Below are 19,783 nucleotides of genomic sequence, written 5' to 3'. Positions count from 1 at the left end.
TGGCTGCAGCACATACCCATATATTATATAAACAAAAAAATGGGCATGAATGGCCTCAGTAGCATAGTTTCTTTTCGTAAGTACACAGTATACTTTCGGGCTTCAGTCTGCAAATTTAATCTCTGAAAGGGAAAGATAAACTTTAAATATTTGTGTAATTCAGTGCAGTGTTTCTTTTAAAACCTTTGTGCTTGCTTGTGCTTATCCATATATAGAACAGAATGATTAGCATTAAGTTTGCCTCGCTAATCTGTTCTGCCTTTCAACTCTTATCAGCATAATCTACTATTTTACAATGTTTGGAGGCTGTGTGACCATTGCTATTAATATACCTTGGAATGCCATCATCAATGTATCGAGCCCATAACGTGCGCTGTCTGTGTCTGACACAAGGGACAGCAAGCTGACCATGTTGCTGAGGGAGTCGCTAGGCAACATGAACTGCCGCACCACCATGATTGCTCACATCTCGGCCTCGCCGGCAGATTTTTCGGAAAGCCTCTCCACCATTCAGATCGCATCTCGCATCCTACGCATGAAGAAGAAAAAAGCGAAGGTCACCGTAGTGAGTCCAAATGATACATTTGCTTTCTTCAAATTTTCTTTTTTTTTCTATCATTCTCCCGTGAAGTGCAAATTGAATATAATTCCCCGAGGAAACTGTTTTTCTGTATTCCTGTCATCATCATCTGCCCTCAGCAGTATACCTCCAGCTCCTCTGGAGGAGAGAGCTCCTGCGAAGAGGGTCGCATGCGTCGGCCCACTCATCTGCGGCCTTTCCATCACCGTGGCGACCCCAACTCGGACCTCCCACTGCTGCGCCTGTCCAGTGACCAGGACGAGCAATACTCAAGCAGCGAGCAGTCGTGTGACACTGTCATCTATGTGGGTCCCAACGGGGCCTCTGTGTCAGATCGAGAACTGACCGACAACGAAGGTCCACCGGAGTTTGTGCCGATAATCCCTGCCCTGCTGCGAGCTAAATCAGAGACGATACAAAGTCAGGCGGTCCAGAAGGTAAGTGATGGTCAGGTCACTATCCAACATAAAAGATCAGTCGATTAATCCCTCAGGTTCTGCTTCAGCAGGTGCAGCCTGAACCAGAGAGTCAGGACCAGCAAGGAGGTTCAACTCAGGCTCAGTCCGCCCAATCGGTGCTAGGCCAGCCATTGGCTCCCGTGCCTGAGGAGGGAGCAGAATGCCTAAAATGTAACACCTTTGCTGAGCTGCAGGAGAGACTGGACTGCATTGATGGGAGTGAGGAGGTGAAGAGTAACATCACATTACACAGATGCTACCGTGCTTATGAACATTCAAGTTACAGACAAAAGCAGTGGGACATATGGCCATTACACCTGCAGAGAGTGACAGTGAAAGAAAACCTATGGAGATTAGCCTCTCTGGTGGAGTCCCAGACGACTAAGTGAGGTGCAGCAGCTTGAGAAAAATCAAGCAGCAGTGAACTTGCGTTCCCCTTTGTGTGGTTACGTTCTAAGGAGACATTAATCGAAGACAGGCTCAGTTGTTTGTGATATTACATATACAATAAGCACAATGATGAGTCGTGTATTTTGAGGTAAAACCCACTGTGATATATTAAAATAAACATCTCATTGAAACCTCTCGCCAATTGATAAAGAAGTGTTTCTCAGTGCAGGTAATCAATGTAGGGTTTATTTATTTGAAAACAGCTAAATGTTTATAACATGATAGAATTCAGTATTTTCAATCTATCATGAAAGGTGCTTTGTCATTCATTCGGTTCAGGTGGCAAAGTTCCCCTTTGAGGAGGTTCCGGTCTGTAAACAAGGATCCAAAGAAGCATGTTTCCCTTCTGAGGACTCGGATGTCTCAGCTGCTTTGTTGGATACAAAAGCCAAAACAGGTGAGGTACATCTTTAGTACCATTGGAGTCCACAACCAATATGTATTTAATAACCATAATAACTGTTAAAAATCAATCCCTCAGGAGGTCAAGTCCAGATGTCTTCCTCTGCAACAGAAACATCTAGGAGGAAGACCAATGATGAGCAACTGCAAGACATCAAAGAGGTGGTGGAGGAGGCAGAGCTAGCTCAGACCATGATCCACAATCTGGCACAGAGTGCCGGGTCTACTCTCATGTCTGGGAGTAGGAACGTTACAGGAAACAACGTCTCAAACCCTCTCCACAGGGCCAAAGCCTCGCACCAGCAAGACAGGTGAGGCAAGATTGAGTTATGCAAATGAACTTCCAGTGAAAAAAAACGATTTCACAGTTTGGAGCTCAAACTACAACCACAATCAGTCAAAACTTACTAAAATGCACTAATCAAAAATGAACATTATCATCATGATAGAATTTTGTTATTGATCACATTTGAGACGTACACAATTAAACTTCTGAAGGTATTTAATTCTTCTTCTGGATAGTCGTGAGAGTCTGACTATGGGAGTTAACACTGAGGGGAAGACACGGCCGCTCGGATCTCCACGCCTTGGCATCGCCAGTCTGACAAAAACCTCAGAATACAGGTAAAGTTCAGTAACAATAATGAAGTTAAAAGATTATATTGATATTGTATTTATTCCAACATGATTCTAGGGAGTATTTTCATGTACTTAAAAATTAGAATGCATTCAATCTTTTTGGGGTCTCCAGGCCTCCATCCTCACCATCTCAGCGATGTAAAGTGTACACACAGAAGGGAGTGATACCAGCAACATCGCCTCTGTCTTCACACACCTCTGCTCAGGATGGTCAAGCAACAGAAGTTTTGACCTCTGACAGTATGTCTTTCCATAATTTATCTAATCATGACTAGTATAAAACTCACAGATTAAAAAGTCCAACTAGTCATAGCCTTTCTCAAGTGTGTAACTGGCTAGTGAACGGTCCAGGGCGGATCGGAACCTATCGCTTGACCGAAAACAACTATGATTGGAAAAAAAAAAAAAAAACGTACAAAAAATGACTGCAGCATTGGCTGCCCGTCGATCGCAGGGCTGTAGGTAAAAAGAATTCATCAATGTGTTTTTCTACAATGCAGACAGTTTGGCTGCTGACAGCGGTCGTTCTTCTACCGAGTGTCCACTGTCCAGAACGTCGCCTGTTGGAATGAGTCCGCAAGTCATTGATCCAACTCCATCCCTGTCTGCCAGCTTGGGCTCTGCAGAAACACTCTGTGATGATGACGTCCCTCCGATCCCAATGGATACACAGAGGGATGGTGAGTGAAATTCCTCTGCTTCTGAAACTGAAGGATTTTAAGGTCTAAAATATTACTCACTTAACTTTGTGTCCGAATTAGGTGGGCAAAACTTGCTGTGTGAGGATCTATTAGTATACACAGAGGCCGCCGAAGACGACACACTCAATAACACAGCTCTCATGATGACGCAGCGCCTAACCTGTCGCCCACCGAGCATTATCAGCTTCAACAGTGACTGCTGCTCTGTGGACGCCCGGCCAGCTGGAATTCTCACAAGTCCTGTAGAGGATGGGGCAGCAGAATGCTATCATATGATAGCAACAACCTCTGGGGTTACGGAGGTTGCCGCCATGGCAGAGGTTGGTGTGATTGACGGCAATCACAGAAACACACAGCGTTCGACATTTGGGTTTGAAATACAGCTAGTGAATACGGGTCTAAATTTTACAGAAACGTGTAATTCTGTTGCAAGTTGAAGGTCATAAAATGATACTGCTAGCATATCTTGATCCCTCTCATTTTTTTTTTTTTTTTTTTACAGGAGGCAATGGCCAAGCTTCGCATGGAGGGGTATACAATATCCTCAGTGATGACGCCCATCTCATCCTGGATGAGTGATCTGAGTGGGTGCAGTGAGGGCGATCACTCGCTTCACAGCTTCAGCCAGTCCCAAAGTCATCAAGGGGAAGCTTTGGCTGAACCCAACCAAATTTCCTTTGGATTGGATGGGACAAGAGATAATGAAAGCAGTGGATGTTTTAGAAGAGGGAGTCTGGATGGTGCCCTGTTGGAGAACAGAGAGGAAAAAGGAACACCAACCAAGGACAGGTTGAGAAAAATGCCTCCATCTATGGCTAAAACAACCATTCAGTCTTTGACAGCACTTGGGAATCTCTCTACCTTCAAGACCCCAATCAGTACTCACCCCGGCGCCGCTATCAAACAGATGGCCATGCAGGAACCTACTATCTGCTCCTCACCAACAAAATTCGACACACAGCAGATCACTTCCATTTCTAGTGACATGAGCTTTGAGGACCCCTGGCTAATACGCGGTATGGATGATGGAAGGCCCAATGAAAAAGTCAAGCCAGTGAAAAGAGAGGCAGAGCATTCAAAGGGCCAATCAAGACAGAAGACTGATACAGCTGGCAATGGGAACCTTGAGAATTTCTGCAGGGATGGTAAGAAAATACTTTTTTATGTCTCCATCAAGCACTAAATGAGAAAGTTTGTTTTGTTTAAGCATTATTCGGTTGTTTGTTAGCAGGACTACATAAAAGTCATAATATGAATATGAATATGAATATGGTCCAGACCATCTCAGAAATGAGAAAGTCAAGCTATCCATAAAGCGTCTTCCAGGGAACAACATAGTCTGTTCATTTTCAAATAGAAGTTAAAAATTATCAACAATATTTAAATACGACCTTGCTAGATATGTATTCTGATGATTGATAATGCTAACAATATTGATTGTGGAATGTTGATGACAATTTTCAGTTCTTTTGTCAGCAGTTGAAGATCATGGTGGCTCCAGTTCAGGCGGAGAGTTGGTGTCATCACCAGACTCCTTCAAGAGAGTGGTGGATGGTTGTGAGATGGTCACTGGTATCGCCCAAGGAGAATGCTTGGCTGATAACTACAAACCAGAAATCCATCGAACCGCCAGTCTCCCTCGGGCCTGGCATCGTTTGAACCGGCAAGACGGCTTAGATAATACAACGGAGTACAAGACTATTAGTGCAACTTCTTCAACTCCCTGCAGCCCACGTGCTACTCTTGACCGCCGGGGATCGACTGGAAAACAAGGCTTTTTCTCCCACAAGAAGGGAGGTATCCCACCTTTACCACCTGTACGCAAGTCCAGTCTTGACCTCCGTAACAGGGCAGCCAGTCCACTACACCAGCCCATTCACGAGGTCTCCATGGTGGGCAGTTCCGCAGATGATACATGTGGCTCAAGACAACGTGGCTCCAGTATAGACAGTAGTCGACTCTTCAGTGCTAAGCTGGAGCAACTTGCAAGCAGGACTAACTCTCTTGGCAGAGCCCACAGTGGCTCGCATCACTATGACTGCTTCTCCCTGGAAAGAGCGGAGAGTCTCCGAGGGGGAGGAGCAAAGGGAGATGGCACCATACCTCGTACCGGCCGCAGCCTCACTCGTAATGGAAACGGATACGGAGGTAGTCCTGGTTCAATCAGCGCACCGCAGTCGCCTGCCAAATCAAGCGGTCAGTCAAAGATCTCAGCTGTCAGTAAGCTACTAATGACCAGCAGTCCCAAAGCCAGAAGTTTGTCTGCCTCCAGTACCAAGACTCTCAGCTTCTCTACCAAGTCTCTGAGCCAAGCCTCCAATAGAAGCTCAAGCCTTCCTCCTAACGGAAAGGTATGATTTCATTTGTATCAAGACTGCCTCGATACCGTGATGACTTACATTTACCCCACCTTGCGGGTTCAGCATCTGTCCGTCTTTCCGTCCATCCATCCACCACTTATCCAAGATCGTGTTGTGGGGGCAGTGGGTTTAGCGAGGACACCCATGCTTCCCTGTCCCTAGCCACTTCGTCCAGGTCCTCTGGGAAAAATCAAAAGGCTTTCCCAGGCCAGCTGAGAGACATAGTCTCTCCAGCATGTCCTGGGTGCAGCCTGGGGGCTCCTCCTGGAGTGACATGCCCAGAGGACCTCACCAGAGAGGCATCCTTGAAGCACCTTAATCAGATGCCTGAGCCACCTCAGCTTGCGCCTCTCAATGTAGAGGAGCAGTGGCTTGACTCTGAGCTACTCCTGGATGACTGAGCTTCTCATCCTATCTCTAAGGGAAAGCTCTGACACCCAGTGGAAGAAACTCATTTTGGCTGTTTGTATTCAGGATCCTGTTCTTCCGGTCACGACCCACAGCGCGTGACCATAGGTAATGGTAGGAACGTAGATCGACCGTTAAATCGAGAGCTTCGCCTTTCAGCTCAGCTCTTTCTTTACCAAGACAGACCGGTACAGCGTAGGCATCACAGAAAACAGTGCACTGACCGGTTCGCCTGTCGATCTCCCGCTCCATCCAGCTCTTACTCATGAACAAGACCCCAAGATACTTGAACTCCTACATTTGGGGCAGTAATTTGTCACAGACCTGGAGAGGGCACTTCATCCTTTTCCGGATGAGTACCATGCTTTCAGATTTGGAGGCGCCGAACCTCATCCAAACCGCTTCACACATGGCGGCGAGCCACTCCAGTGAGAGTTGGAGATCACGGCTGGATGAAGCCAACAGTACCACACCACCCACAAAAAGCATAGACGCCATGCTAAGACCACCAAACCTGACCCTCCCTCAATTCATTTAACCTCATTCACTGTTTTCCCAGTTAAAATGGATCTTCATAAACATCTTTGGCCATCAATGAGAGTGAATGGGTTAATGGGAAAAATTATTTGAAATACAAGTCATTAATTCATTCAACTCACATTAATGAAGGCAGGACCGTAGTTTGAAAACTAAAATCTACTCCTGTGGCCTATGAACAACCCTACATCTTCATCCAATGCTTTGTGTTTGCTTCCACAGCCGCAAACCACCATTCAGGGCCCTGTGCAGCAGCAGGGCCCTTCTCCTGCATCCTGGTCAACGCAGTCTCTGAGCCGCAGTCGAGGAGGAAGTTTGGCAGCCAAACTGCCCCTGAGGGCTGTCAACGGCCGTATCTCAGAGCTTCTCCAAGGAAGTGGCGGTTCACGATCCAGGAATCATGCCCAGGGAGGAGGTTCGGCTCCAGCAGGGGACAAAGGGGTCGGAGGGGCAAGGTTGGCCAGTTTTAACCTATCAAAGGTTCTTTTCTCTTAAATAGCAATAGATAGATGCTGTGACAATATCCCTAATTTTGCAGTGGAGGGGCCCTGGTAGCAGGAGGTGTTGCTGGCCCAGGGGAAGAAAAATCAGCAACAGTCCAAAGCCTTCCCTCCCCCTATAGTAAGATAACCGCTCCTCGGAAACCACATCGCTGCAGCAGTGGCCATGCCAGCGACAACAGGTATTTGGACAGTATCCATCCATTTCATCCGAAGTGAGGTGCTTATATGTTAGATGAGGTCAAATTTTGAAATACCGCAATCGAAACAAGAATCTTCTATTTGCATCTAACAGCAGTGTATTAAGCGGTGAACTGCCTCCGGCCATGGGGAAGACGGCCTTGTTTTACCACAGCGGAGGCAGCAGCGGCTACGAGAGCATGCTAAGGGACAGTAGCGAGAACACGGGAAGTACTTCCTCGGCTCAGGACTCGCTCAGTGAGCACAGCTCGGCCACCACCTCCTCCAGACGCAGCTCCAAGAGCAACAAGAAGAGCAGGAGCAACACTGGACACTTAGGAGGCAAGTTTAGTTGTCCTACTGTACATTCAGTAATGGTATCAAGAGCAATTGGACTTTGAAAAGGTCTGTAAATTTCAAGCTATCCTCCAGTTGATACGGCCCATTATTAGGTTTTTAATGACATGCATGTTTAATTGAATGGATAATTGGGGAGTGACTGGCTGACTATTGCGTATGGGACTTTGCCTTCATAAATGCAGCAAGGACAGAAAAATCATAAAATGGGTTTGTCACAATGGCAAAGCCGTTTGATAATATGCAAGTTTCTATCACTAAGCATAAACAAATGAACGGCCTGAATACAATTCATAAAGCCTTTCTATTCCTGTGTTTGTGTGTGTGTGTGTGGCTGTGGAAGCTAAATTTCTTTGAATTGCCATATTATATCGGACTGTATTTGATCCTACACGAAAGAGCTTATTGTAGAGATGATGTTTATACAAAGTGTTATGGCCATGTTGGAAAAGGTGAATTGAAAAAAAGTTGTCAAAGATTTTCCTTAGAATGGTAAATTCTAGACAGCCCCACAATTCTAAACGAACTTTCTGATTATTATTTGCTTTATGGATTATGAATCAAGCGGCCACATCTACCTGTTTATCTAACAGATGTCAACTAAAAACAGCATCAACATTGCTCAGGGCTCAGGTAATGACCAATCATGACTCGTTTTGTGCACGTCATTTTGATCAAACTTAAAAAACAGGTGATAAATAATTGTTATCATTTTAATTAATTACATAAACATCTAATAAAGTCATCATTTAAACATATCCGACTATTTCTCACATCGCAGTAATGCATTCGTTTTCTTCTTAAGCCAAACTATTTTATAAACTGGTAATCAGTAATAACACCTCTCAAATTCAGCATTACAACATTCTTACAGTTTTACCTGCCCTTGAATGCAACACTAACACGCTCACTCAGCATTCCCAGCAGCACAAAGAATTGAGTTTCCGACCGGCATTGCAGACCATCGATCGTAAGCTGTAAAAGTCCACATAGTGACAAAGTGTAGTCTTGGGGGCGTCAAAAAGGGGGGAAAGCAGAAATAAAAAGACACGTATGTGTGTTTATGTGCTATGCAGTGAGTGAATGTGCTTGCAAAAGGAGTCAGGTAGGAAAGGTGACCTCGATCAACCATGTGTGAAATGGTCGAGGGGAACTGCTGCTGCTGCTGCTGGCTATAATGAATCCAGATTCACTAGCACATTACGCAGGTGCCCTAATACGGCTGCCAAATCACACGCCGCTGCTTGAGCATGACAATGGGTATGCGCATCAAATCAGTTTCAACACAGGCAGCTCACCACAGTACGCAACTGATTATTGATTTCAATTGGAATAACCTTTTCTGCGCGGTACTGGAGTGTCGAATCACCTCCTGCCAGGAGGCGTCACGTCTGGATTTGCTCGCATTTTCGAAAGCTTGCTCACTGTCAAAGTCTGCTCCGAGGTAAAGCCAGCTGCTAAAGTGAGTTTAGGAGAGATGGAATGTGTGAGCGGGAGCCAGCGAATGTTAATCACGTTTCCATCAGGATCGCTCTTACTCTTAAATTGGATTCGTCTTGTCATCACATTTTTTATTTTGTCACTTCCCCTGTCTAACCTTTTTCACCCATTAGAGCCCAATTTTCTCGGTGTCGCTGCTTCGTACTACGCCATGAAATACAAATGTCTCTTTTTGAACCTTCAGTGAAACACTAAGACTGGAGCTTCAACGGAATATCCTCATTTTAAACCTCGTGGTAAAATAGGCCCGCTCACCCTAAAAATGTTAAGCTAGATGTGAATGTTTTATGGTTGAGATAAAAGTGAGAACTCTTGAAGTCATGCTTTGCATTGTGAATACTGTATGTTTTGATCAATTTGTGTGCAAAAAAATAAAAAAAAGCAATAATGTCCTTGGGTCAGTTTGACCAGGAGGTGTGCTTATTAATCCAACCGTGTCAAAAAACTCAAGCACAATGTAGCAAATTATAGGTATAAATACTTATTTATACTTGCGTGTTATGGTTAATTGCTCTGGAATTGTAATAACATCAGGATCATGTGTAATTATTCAAAAGTGTCAAGAACATTTTTTTGTGAGTAATTCTGCTATCTAACAAATGTTGTATTAATGGGTATTGCTAACCTGGGTTTTGCTTATGCATGCAGAAAGTTTTAACATTTTTTTTAAAAAAACAAAAAGCATTGTAACAAAAATCCACTCACCATAATATCTACAAATGCCATTTTTAATCATTATGATGCATAAAACGAGTTAAAGAATCTAAATTGCACATCTGTGAATGTTTGTTTATCTACGGATGTGTGCACTGTGACTGGCTTTTGACAAACACACGGCATACACAAAGCTAGCATAAAATCTAACCAGGCTCATATTTTGGGAATTTTCACTATGATTAGGTTTTATTTGATTTTAATTAAAACATTCAGATGATTTTTTTTGGGGGGGTGGTGTTTAAATTACATTTTTACTAAATATTTCACAATAAATGTATATATATATATATAATTAAAAAAATGACACTTTTTCTTCTCTTTTAATACTCCTAGAAAGCTCATGTATTGAAAGAAAGACAAAACGTAACGTTTTGACTACATTTCTTGCTGGGTTTATAAACATAAGATGTACATTCAAGTTAGTTTTCTTTTTATTTATTTCCATATGTTAATCAAATGATTTTCGTTTCAGCTTTACAGTGGTTATTTTGTTTGTTTTCTATGATATCCATCCTTCATCCTACTTAGGAAATTAGCAATCTGAATAGAATTTTGCAATTTTATCTTATTGCGCAGCAGACACTACACAGTAACAGCGCCGTACATTACAATACGAATGAAACCTAAAATCATTCAAATTCCTCTGACTACATACATTTATAAACATATACTCTGTCAATATTATAATTCTGCTTCACCTGAAATTTGAAGGTCTCCAGCGTCGACGGCTGATTCCAGCATTGACCTTGGACTCCTCCACGTCGCCTCACCGCTCCGCCAAACAGGCCGTCACGTCCTCTTCGTCCTCCTCCTCAAGCCCAGGTGCATGCTGGGTAGATGGACCGCTGGGGCCGCCCGCCGCCGCAAACATACGAGGTCCCGGAACCACGGCGGAGGCCTTTGAGATTAAGGTGTACGAGATCGATGACGTCGAACGCATGCAGAAGAGGAGGGACAAGGTGGGGACCAAGGTGAGGCATGAACTTTATCTTTTCACCTCATAAAATATATTGTTTTCAGAATGAGAGCAGACATTATTTGGTGTGACTGGTGTTTTCATCTGCAGTATTATGGTGTGAATCACTCTGGTGAGGCCACAAAATCTTAATCAGGTTGAGGTCGGCAGATCATACCAAAAGGCATATTTTATTTTGCTGAAGCCAATTAGCTGTACATGTAATTTTACATTTTGTGGCATGCATTGTGCTGATCCATAAACAGCCTTCAGGTTAGATTAAGGTTTAAACAACAGCCAGATGGCCTTCAGTTGTTTCGCAAAATGATTTTGAAAATCCATCCAGGCCCTGGAGTAACAAAGCAGCCCCAATCCGTGATATTCTTCTGCACCTATATGACACCCTTACAACTCAATGAAAACAAAAAATAATATGCCATTTTTTTAACCATATCTATTATTTATTAGAAGAGCAGGCATGAAAAAGGAGAATTCTCTAGCTCCCTACAGAGAAACACTTAAACTTCAGTTGCTCCCGGCTGCTCAGTGCCTCCCTGTGACCAACGGAGCTCACAGAGAGGAGTCTCTAAAGTGTGATACAGTATTATGATATTGTGTGAGCACTAGACAATCTGCTCCAGTCTCCCCAACAGATTGCGCACTCACTTTGTGGCGCATTATGTGCGTAGGGCACCGTGTTCATCAGTGGCAAACTTCGCCTGCTGGAGCACCGTCAGCAGCGTATCAGCGAGGTCCGGGCCAAATACCAGTGCTTGAAGAAAGAGCTGGAACAGACTAAGCAGCACCTGATGCTGGAGCCTCACACATGGACAGCTGAGTGTAAGTGAAAGTTTACGGTATACTGTCAACAGACGTCTAGTAAGTCATCAGTTCTTTGTGAAAATTACGTCGTGGTGATGAACTTGCTCGTCATTGTAGGCAATTAACAGCATCTATATCTTAGATAGAAAACGTTATGGCTGACAACTCAATGGCCAAGCTTAATTAGATACCGTGGGCGGAGAAGTGTGATGAATAGCGCTCTGTTTGACTTTGCTTGAGGGTTCATTGTGAGGGCAACAACATCAGGGCTCACAAACTAGATGGGCTGCTTTTCCTTGGATGAATGAGAATGGGAATGCAAGAACGTGATCGGACTCAGCCAGAAGATTCTCAGTGCAATCACATAAAGAGGGACATTACAGCGGGGTTAAAATGCATAAAAGCCTCATTACGAAGATGAAGTGGTGCAAAAAAAAAAAAAAACTCAAAAGCAGTAGCCTCCACCAATAGAGCTGCTGCAAATCAATACAAAGTGCCATATAATGTGGTGATGAAACTCTATGCGGATCAGCAATTGGTTTGATACGCATGAACATCTCGCAAATAATCATGGGATCTTAACATAATTAAACACTAAGAGACATTATGAACTGTTAAAGGAGTTCAAGTCAGTCAATGTCACACCAGTTAACTGCTAGATGAATGACATTCATCCATTCAGTATCATTCTTAGAATCTCACCAAATACTAGCGCATAGTATTTGGAGAATCCAGCTAACTAACCACAGCCATGGGATTGAGTTCAAGAAATGAATATGAAGATTAAGAAATTAATATGAACGAAAGGCGTCACTTTCACTGGTGAAGCCAGTCATCTGTTTCACACCCACAACGGCGGAACCCGCCAGTCTGCAAAAATTCACTGTGCATAGAGACCTCTTAATATTTGGCAATAGATGATTGAAGAATTTGGCCCATCGACGCTGCAAGACGTTTGCATTCTTTTGTTATGATTTTCATCTCCTTTGCTTATTCCTAGAAGGAAAACTATGCGCTAAATGGTTTAAGTCTGAAGATGAATTAGGCCTCTCCAAAACGTTTCACTTACAGTCCCAGAGGAACTCATTTGCTGTTTAGGTGACAATCTTTCTATGTTTTGATTAAATCTTTCTTTACAGACTTAAATTTAAGTCAGTTCCAAAGTGGGAGTGCCGCCAATAAAAACTTGCCTTCTGTTAACACTTTTGAGAGAGTGCTTTTTTTGGAACTCCTCACAAAAATAATTTTATGTGACATGAACAGAATATTTTATCAAGGGTACCAACAGTACAAGAATTGACCTCGAACTGTACTTATCGGTATGTTTTCTCTTCTCCTCTAGTTGAGCTGCAGCAGGTGTACGAGGTGGACTCGCTGGAGTATTTGGAAGCTCTGGAGACGGTGACGGACAAACTGGAGAATAGAGTCAATTTCTGCAAAGCTCACCTCATGATGATCACCTGCTTCGACGTTTCATCCAGACATCGGTAGACGATCGGCAAGGCAGCGGAGCACTTTTTCCGTCGATATAGAAACTGCTCCCAATTAAATACTTCTCATTCGGGATATTTTGAAACGGTTCTCATGATGGATTGACCCTATCATCCTCACTTTTTCTCCAGTTGTAGGTAAGCACGACAGGTGATGGATGAATCAATTAGAGATGCACTGAGATAGTTAACAGGTCATTGGTGAGATCCTGTCTGGTCATCTGAAAAGGCAGAAGAGCTGAAAAAGCGCTTTACGAGGAAGCTTTCAAACAACTAACGGCGGCACAAGAACCATTATGCCATTTTTTTAACTGTATATTATACAAGGATCTGTGAGAAGTACTCAAATATAAATTTGGGGCCCGCTGCCCTGCTGTGCAGCTCCTAAAAAAGACCAAGTCAGAGTCAGAAGGACGAATGAACGCGATGTGAAAAAGTGCCTTGTTGACATTGAAAATAAAACCAAGACCCTCCTTGACTTTGTCTACATACAGTATGGTGCTAGCATAGTAAAACTTATAAATGATGAGTGTCTTTGGTGGATTGAACAGTGGGTCATTGTTTCCAAATATGGTCAAACATCCTTATGTGTAGGGTTCAAGTGACATGGGAGTCAAGCCGTGGAGGCTGTCAAATTGAAAGCCAGTAAATTCATCTATCTGTGGCAGCTTTATTATGATCTTCTGTTTTCTATGGCGCCTGTCTTAATTATGGGAACAAAAGAGCTGGAGCCTATCACAGCTGAATCCAAACTCCAAATGTAGAGCAGTGCTACCTTGAGATATGAACTTCTTGCCCTGAGATACAAATGTAACGCATTTAGACCACCTTTGCAAAATAAACTTGTATAGAAAAATCATCAAATCATCCACCAATACCACATCTTTAAAAAAAAAAAAAAAAAACTTCAGAACTTTAAAAAAACTGTTAGATCGGATAGTATTGAAAAAAAAATATGTGATGAAAGAAAAAAGTATTCCATTGATTATTTAATTACTTTTATAATTGGGACCTTGGGACCATTTCTGGTCCCTCTGAGCTATAATGTGTTTTTTGAAAATGCAGTCATTGTCTTGAAACTAAAAATGCATCAAAATCAGTGACAGAATGACATTTTGACCAGCCAAATGTTAAGGTACTTCAAGGGTTAATGCCATATCTGGGCCACTCCCAAAGTTTGTATTGTACACTAATTACAACACTGCTGTTTATTAGCCTTTGTATGGCATTTCACAATATATGTTTGCATTAAGCTTGCGGATTTACTGGTGAGGTTGTGTTGTCTCAAAATACTACAAACAAATTGAAGCAAAAAAATATATGAACAATTCAAAATTGGGGTCAGTCATATCTCAAGGCAACACTGCTCTGTATAATAAAAACCACAGAGGTCTTCAAACCTGTGATTTTTTTTTTTTTTTGCCACTTTTATCAGGCTCACATTCTAACTCGAACCCCGCTCACATAGAATGTTAATACGTTGAGAACATTGGCCAAGAGACCTAAAATTAGTAACTTATGAATTAACAAACTGAAAGAATAAACGGAATCAGGTTGTTTATAGAACAAAAACGGGACCAAATATGTGATGTATTTTCAGTCAGCACACAGGTTAAAAATAAGGAACTCTTGTTTATCTTGGCGATGTTTGAAGCTTGACTTTCTACTCTCAAATGTTCCTCGGCTGCTCGCTGACGTCGTACGGATGTGATGGCTTTTCCGTCTTCGCAAAGCAGCGCAGGAATGTTTCATTCCCCTCGGCGCATCCATCGACCGACGCTTGTCTGTTTATTTGTATCTGTGTTGTTCTGCTCTATTTGTAAAGAGACTCAATGACTTGTCAATGTGTGTGTTTTATAATAACCAAAGGCAATGGGACCATGTAGAGATTATAGCCGCATTCAGTATTACTTCGGGGACATTACACGTCTTAGTAATTACCTCTCACGCCTGCGCTTCGATAGAGATGCCTGTTTCTCGGCATTATGTCACGGATCGGCAATGAAGGCTTCTCACCGACGTCATTCTCGCAATTAGTGAACGCCTCACAGGCACTAAATTGGACCGGGCCACGAAAGAGCGATGAGTCATGGAAAATAACGCTCACGTTAATTGAATAAGTACGAACTTAACTGTGACGCTGTTATCAGAGGTATAAAGTTACAAGTTTAATCCAGAAATAGAATAGGACACCCAAAAAACAGTTGAAGCGGTGTGGGTATGGCTGTCAGAGCAAAAATAACAAAAAACAGTTGAAGCGGTGTGGGTATGGCTGTCAGAGCAAAAATAAATAATATATAACTATATTAAAGAGGACAGAGACAAAAATCAGAGGCAGTTATCTCTGCTGGGTTCCATGTCTTTTACATGATTTTATATGGTGCTTGAGATGTTTATGCTCTAAATGTTTGTACAAATATAAATCGATGAAAGAGCGACGTGTGTCAGAAATAACCTTTAAAAAAAAAGATCTTAAACATCACGATAGCAGCTTCGATACTTCACGACTCCCCTCCTCCTTCTCCTGAGCGATTTGTTTCTCAGTGTTTAACGTATGCCAAATGGGAGGAGATAACGTTACATACAGTAGCAGGAAATAAACTGTGTGAGGTTTTGGACCTTTTCATGGCTGGCTGACTAAGTGAAAGTCATTTATCCGCACATGCGGAGGCAGACAGGAGGTAATCTCCTGGGAACAGTTGAAAGCATGTTTGATAAACTGGCCGCGTGATGTCTTCATACGGAGAGTGCAACATCGGAACATTTCTTATTTTCTTTCTCATAGTGGATCAAAGTCTATTTATTTCAGCTATCGATGTGTATTTATTTAAGCCTTATGACGTTTAAAAGTTACTATGCATTTAAGATAGAAAAGATAACTGTATATACTTTGCCAAACACGTTAATACAGTATAGTGAATATGCTGTTAAGCCCCAAATAAATTCATACGCCGGCCTTTTAAAATGAACCTTTTTGCTGAAATTGATAGAGTAAGGTCAAAAAATAAAAAAAATACAGTAATATAAAAAAATATATATATATGCTATTCTCTCTTTTAAAACACATTTTGGTTAAAAAAGTGCTGAGGAGAAAACAAATTGTGAAAAAAAAAAAATCCAGTGGAAATGTGGAATATTTTAAATCAGGGGTCACCAACCTTTTTGAAACCAAGTGCTACTTCTTTGGTACTGAGTAATATGAAGGGCTACCAGTTTATGTGAAGACTCTGATCATGTTAGTCATTTCTCACAATAATTAAAAATCAGCAATAGTAAATATGTAAAACATGTGTAATATGTAATGTATACGTCATATATGCATAATCGTTAGTAAAACCCAGGATAATCACAAAGTTCGATCACTTTTTAAACTATTTGCAGAACAGGTCTGCGGAATACTCGTGCAATCCTTGGTGGAAACCTGGTGCCCTTGGGCACTGCGTTGGTGACCCCTGTTTTAAATGATCAAATTTATTTATTTCATTTGCAAATTAGTGTGTCATTTCTAGTCAAAAATTGTCCAGCATATGACTAATTTGAGCTTCAACTACATATACGGCACGCATATTATTTATATACTCATCTATATTCCTTTTGGCCATATTGCAGACTAAAATTAAAAAAAAAAAAAAAGTGGGCATTTCTTTGTATGTATAACAGTAATAACTAAACTATCGAAAACCCGATTTCAATTTGGGTTAATGGCCAAATCTTATTCTGATGTTAGCGGATTTCACAACTATAGGTTATATTATACATGGAAAAAAAAAAATCAAGATACTTTAAATCAATTTTTTTTTTTTCATTCTTAAGTGCCAATGTGCGTAATGGATGATTCAGCAATGTTGTCACGAGTGGAGGTCAGTGTGATAATTAAGCGTGTCAAGTGTGATATTCTCCGTGCATGATTGGAGGTTGGAACTGTCTTTTGACACCGCGTGTTGGTGGACATACAAGATGGCCGAATGTAAATAAAGGAATGTAATCAACACGTTTGAAGAACATTTTCTTTCTTGAAAAACAAAAGTCTAAAGGTTTGGTATATAAGTGTAAACATTGTACATTTTATGTTAGGATGTTGCAACACTAACAATGCTTGGGTTGAAAATAATCCAATTAGGATTAGTTGAGTTAACACTAGTTTTTGGGCTAACTCAAATGTTTCTTAATTGCTTGTGTAATACAGAACTTGTTTTTTATAAATATGTGGAGCTCGGCATTGTGAACTTGATCTTTTGGCCGGGGAGGCGGGACGCGGGGACTAATTAAGTAAAAATGACTTTTCATCCATTCGTTTGTCTTTCAAACATGTGTGCTCATGCTTATTTTTACCATTTTCATAGAAACAAAGTCATTTAGGGAGTCGTCGTGGACTTTAAATCTTTCAGTGGCAAGCGTTGTCATAAAGGAGACCTAGAGGGCCAGTATATTTAACATGTTCACTCATCTTTCAAGGCCAACAGAATATTGTGTGCTATGTCTATGTAAATATGGATTTGGCCATATGAAAGATTGACTTCCATTCTTCAGTTAGAATTGATGCAGGTTAAGTGTGGAAACTGCATTTCAATGGTCACAGTAATCACTACAGTGCTCAATTGTCTTATATTAGGTAAGCATTAGTCAAGGGTGTCAGCTATCCTCCATAAAAAAACATATTTGACGAGAATTTTATCATTTATTACTGTTACTATTTAAGACAAGACAAGAAAGTCCATGGCACTGAAAGAGTTAATATGCATTTTAAAGGTTATCGATGACATGAGGAGTATATCATTTTGTGTGTGCTCGATCTAATGTTTTGACCAAGAGTGGCTATGAATGTAATTTGAAGTGTTGTAGTGAGTGAGAGAGGGAAGGTGACAGGCAGTGAGCGTGATGACAATACATCTGATTTAATGGCCTGTGCCCGTTGATGGGAGAAAGAGCGGCTGAAGGAAACAATCACCAGCAAAGATGCACAGGGGTTCATGTAGTGTGACGTTCTCTTGCGGGGTAGGTTATAGGATCGGGTCTAATCCAAGTGGAATTGCTGTTAACGTGCTATGAGAGGTTTTATTTAATAAATTAAAAAAGGCTAGACAGTTGATAGTGTTGCAGCGAAAATAAATAATGTGAACAACTATGGAGAAGAGCGCTTTATTCACAGCTGACTAATCGTTTAGTCTTTTCAGTGTTCCGTGTGGATAGCAAAAAGTGTCAGAAAAGCAAAACCTTTTATTTGTAAAAGCAAACACAATGTCACTGTAATCCTCCCATAACCCATAAACACACACTTTACCCTCCCAGAGGAAATGTTGTCATCCTTTTTTTACAAAGAGGCAACCATGCAAGTGTGTGTGTAGTATTACCACATCCCATCACAAACACTCTTCAGCTGAAACACACACTGACAGAATAACCCACAATAACAGGGATTACCACGGGAAGTGTGTGTGTGATGGATATGTGGCAAGGGGAGGATGGATGTTTTGAGAGGCCGCCTTTGCTATAAACACACACACGCAGACACACATACAGATTCTGGCACCCTCACCGCAATGGAATTTGGAGATGACAAATGAGACAAGAATCTCAAAAACCAAACAAGACTTGAACTTTATTTGTTGGTGCCCTAATGACATCAACCTTTGTTTAGAGGGAGAAAAAAAGAAGAAGAGTACAGCTGCCTTAAATGTTACCTTGCATTATTGTTTAACTATCGATCCATCTCAAAGCGACATTCTTCCATCTTGACCAACAAATCAACCACCAATGGGTGATCAATTCCATGGGTGATCTTGAGGATTTCAAAGGCCTGGTGCACAAATAAGCAAACGCCTTTAGTGAGTCATTCAAAATCAAGAAAAGAAAATTCACTAATCACAAAAGAATTGGGACATTCAGCTTTTGGGCGCAACGTGAGGATGTGACTAAAACTAAATCAGGCAAAGTGTGAAATTCTCATAAAGACCTGTTTGAAGGTGTCCAGGGAATCTTTAAGCCGCTCCAAATAATGCTGCAGTTTTGCAACTCTCATCAGCTGGATTCCATGGACGGGATGGGGATCAGGGTGGTAAAGTCTTCAAAACATCAAGAGTTAATCGGATTCATGTACACGAAACAATTTAACGACATTCTCAAATTGGGATCCGTGAGGTTTTAACAGAGTTTCTGCAGGTACAGTATCAATTCTAATTGCATGCTTTTCAATGCTGTGACAAAAACAGAACACTGTTTTCAGATTAAGAACACATTACTTGGAAAATGAAACAATGTGTTAAATAATTCCTGTGCAAAACATTGTATGACTACTACACATTGTCATTGGGAGTATTTGGCTGAAAAAATATTTCAAGTGAAAAAAGGTTAACAACCAGTGTTGTATAGTGCATTTGCAAGTAAATGACTCATGAGAAGAGGGGCAAATGTTTTCTATTATAATAAATAATCACATGGCTTTTTATGAGGGAATCCATTTTTGAAAGTGCCTGACTTTATTCCTCCTCTCTAATCTCCTGCATTTTTTTTCTGCTATTATCATATTCCGCTCGCCTCCTTCTCGTTTATATTTGTGTAGCCAGTTGGAGGGATTAAGTGTGTGACACACTCTCCTGCAGTCTTCCCTCGTAAGCCTCGCCTTCCATTTCCTCCTCTGTCCCCCGACCCGCCACGGTCTTGATTATCCATGCCGCACGATTTGATGTAACCTCGCTAAAGCCGCGAGAAAATATTCCAGATGAAGTCG

At 41.7% G+C, this 19,783-nt stretch overlaps 2 protein-coding genes across 7 annotated transcripts in view; one reads left to right on the top strand and one right to left on the bottom strand.

The window, feature by feature from the left end:
* The window catches only part of kif26ba (kinesin family member 26Ba), a 75,822-nt gene extending 58,775 nt beyond the window's left edge, over positions 1 to 17,047 (top strand). Inside the window, exons 12-28 of the mRNA XM_088414012.1 lie at positions 394 to 565; positions 703 to 1,017; positions 1,086 to 1,265; positions 1,768 to 1,885; positions 1,970 to 2,201; positions 2,413 to 2,514; positions 2,642 to 2,769; positions 3,030 to 3,209; positions 3,291 to 3,550; positions 3,733 to 4,375; positions 4,707 to 5,581; positions 6,758 to 6,990; positions 7,074 to 7,217; positions 7,331 to 7,557; positions 10,501 to 10,760; positions 11,434 to 11,584; positions 12,909 to 17,047. Coding sequence (XP_088270138.1) covers positions 394 to 565; positions 703 to 1,017; positions 1,086 to 1,265; positions 1,768 to 1,885; positions 1,970 to 2,201; positions 2,413 to 2,514; positions 2,642 to 2,769; positions 3,030 to 3,209; positions 3,291 to 3,550; positions 3,733 to 4,375; positions 4,707 to 5,581; positions 6,758 to 6,990; positions 7,074 to 7,217; positions 7,331 to 7,557; positions 10,501 to 10,760; positions 11,434 to 11,584; positions 12,909 to 13,057 — 4,369 coding nt within the window. The 3' untranslated portion in view covers positions 13,058 to 17,047. The remainder of the gene's footprint in view (positions 1 to 393; positions 566 to 702; positions 1,018 to 1,085; positions 1,266 to 1,767; positions 1,886 to 1,969; positions 2,202 to 2,412; positions 2,515 to 2,641; positions 2,770 to 3,029; positions 3,210 to 3,290; positions 3,551 to 3,732; positions 4,376 to 4,706; positions 5,582 to 6,757; positions 6,991 to 7,073; positions 7,218 to 7,330; positions 7,558 to 10,500; positions 10,761 to 11,433; positions 11,585 to 12,908) is intronic.
* Positions 1 to 19,783, bottom strand: part of smyd3 (SET and MYND domain containing 3) — a 125,820-nt gene that overhangs the window by 61,305 nt on the left and 44,732 nt on the right. For 4 of the 6 annotated variants that reach the window (XR_015865497.1, XR_015865495.1, XR_015865498.1 and 1 more), the window contains exons 11-17: positions 19,010 to 19,118; positions 18,738 to 18,853; positions 13,027 to 13,277; positions 11,411 to 12,958; positions 10,488 to 10,687; positions 467 to 529; positions 333 to 383 (exon numbers count right to left, since the gene is read on the bottom strand). Coding sequence is in view for 1 of the 6 variants with exons in the window: in XM_088414010.1 (XP_088270136.1) it covers positions 18,755 to 18,853; positions 19,010 to 19,118 (208 nt within the window). In the remaining 5 variants the exon portion in view is untranslated. Of the gene's footprint in view, positions 1 to 332; positions 384 to 466; positions 530 to 10,487; positions 10,688 to 11,410; positions 12,959 to 13,026; positions 13,278 to 18,630; positions 18,854 to 19,009; positions 19,119 to 19,783 lie in introns of those variants that run through there. The other 2 variants (XR_015865496.1, XM_088414010.1) reach the window with 2 other exon arrangements.

The sequence above is a fragment of the Hippichthys cyanospilos genome, chromosome 4, assembly GCF_059441005.1.
Source record: "Hippichthys cyanospilos isolate Australia breed blue-spotted pipefish chromosome 4, RoL_Hcya_1.0, whole genome shotgun sequence".
Classification (NCBI taxonomy): Eukaryota; Metazoa; Chordata; class Actinopteri; order Syngnathiformes; family Syngnathidae; genus Hippichthys; species Hippichthys cyanospilos.
This window is presented reverse-complemented; position numbering and strand designations above follow the sequence as displayed.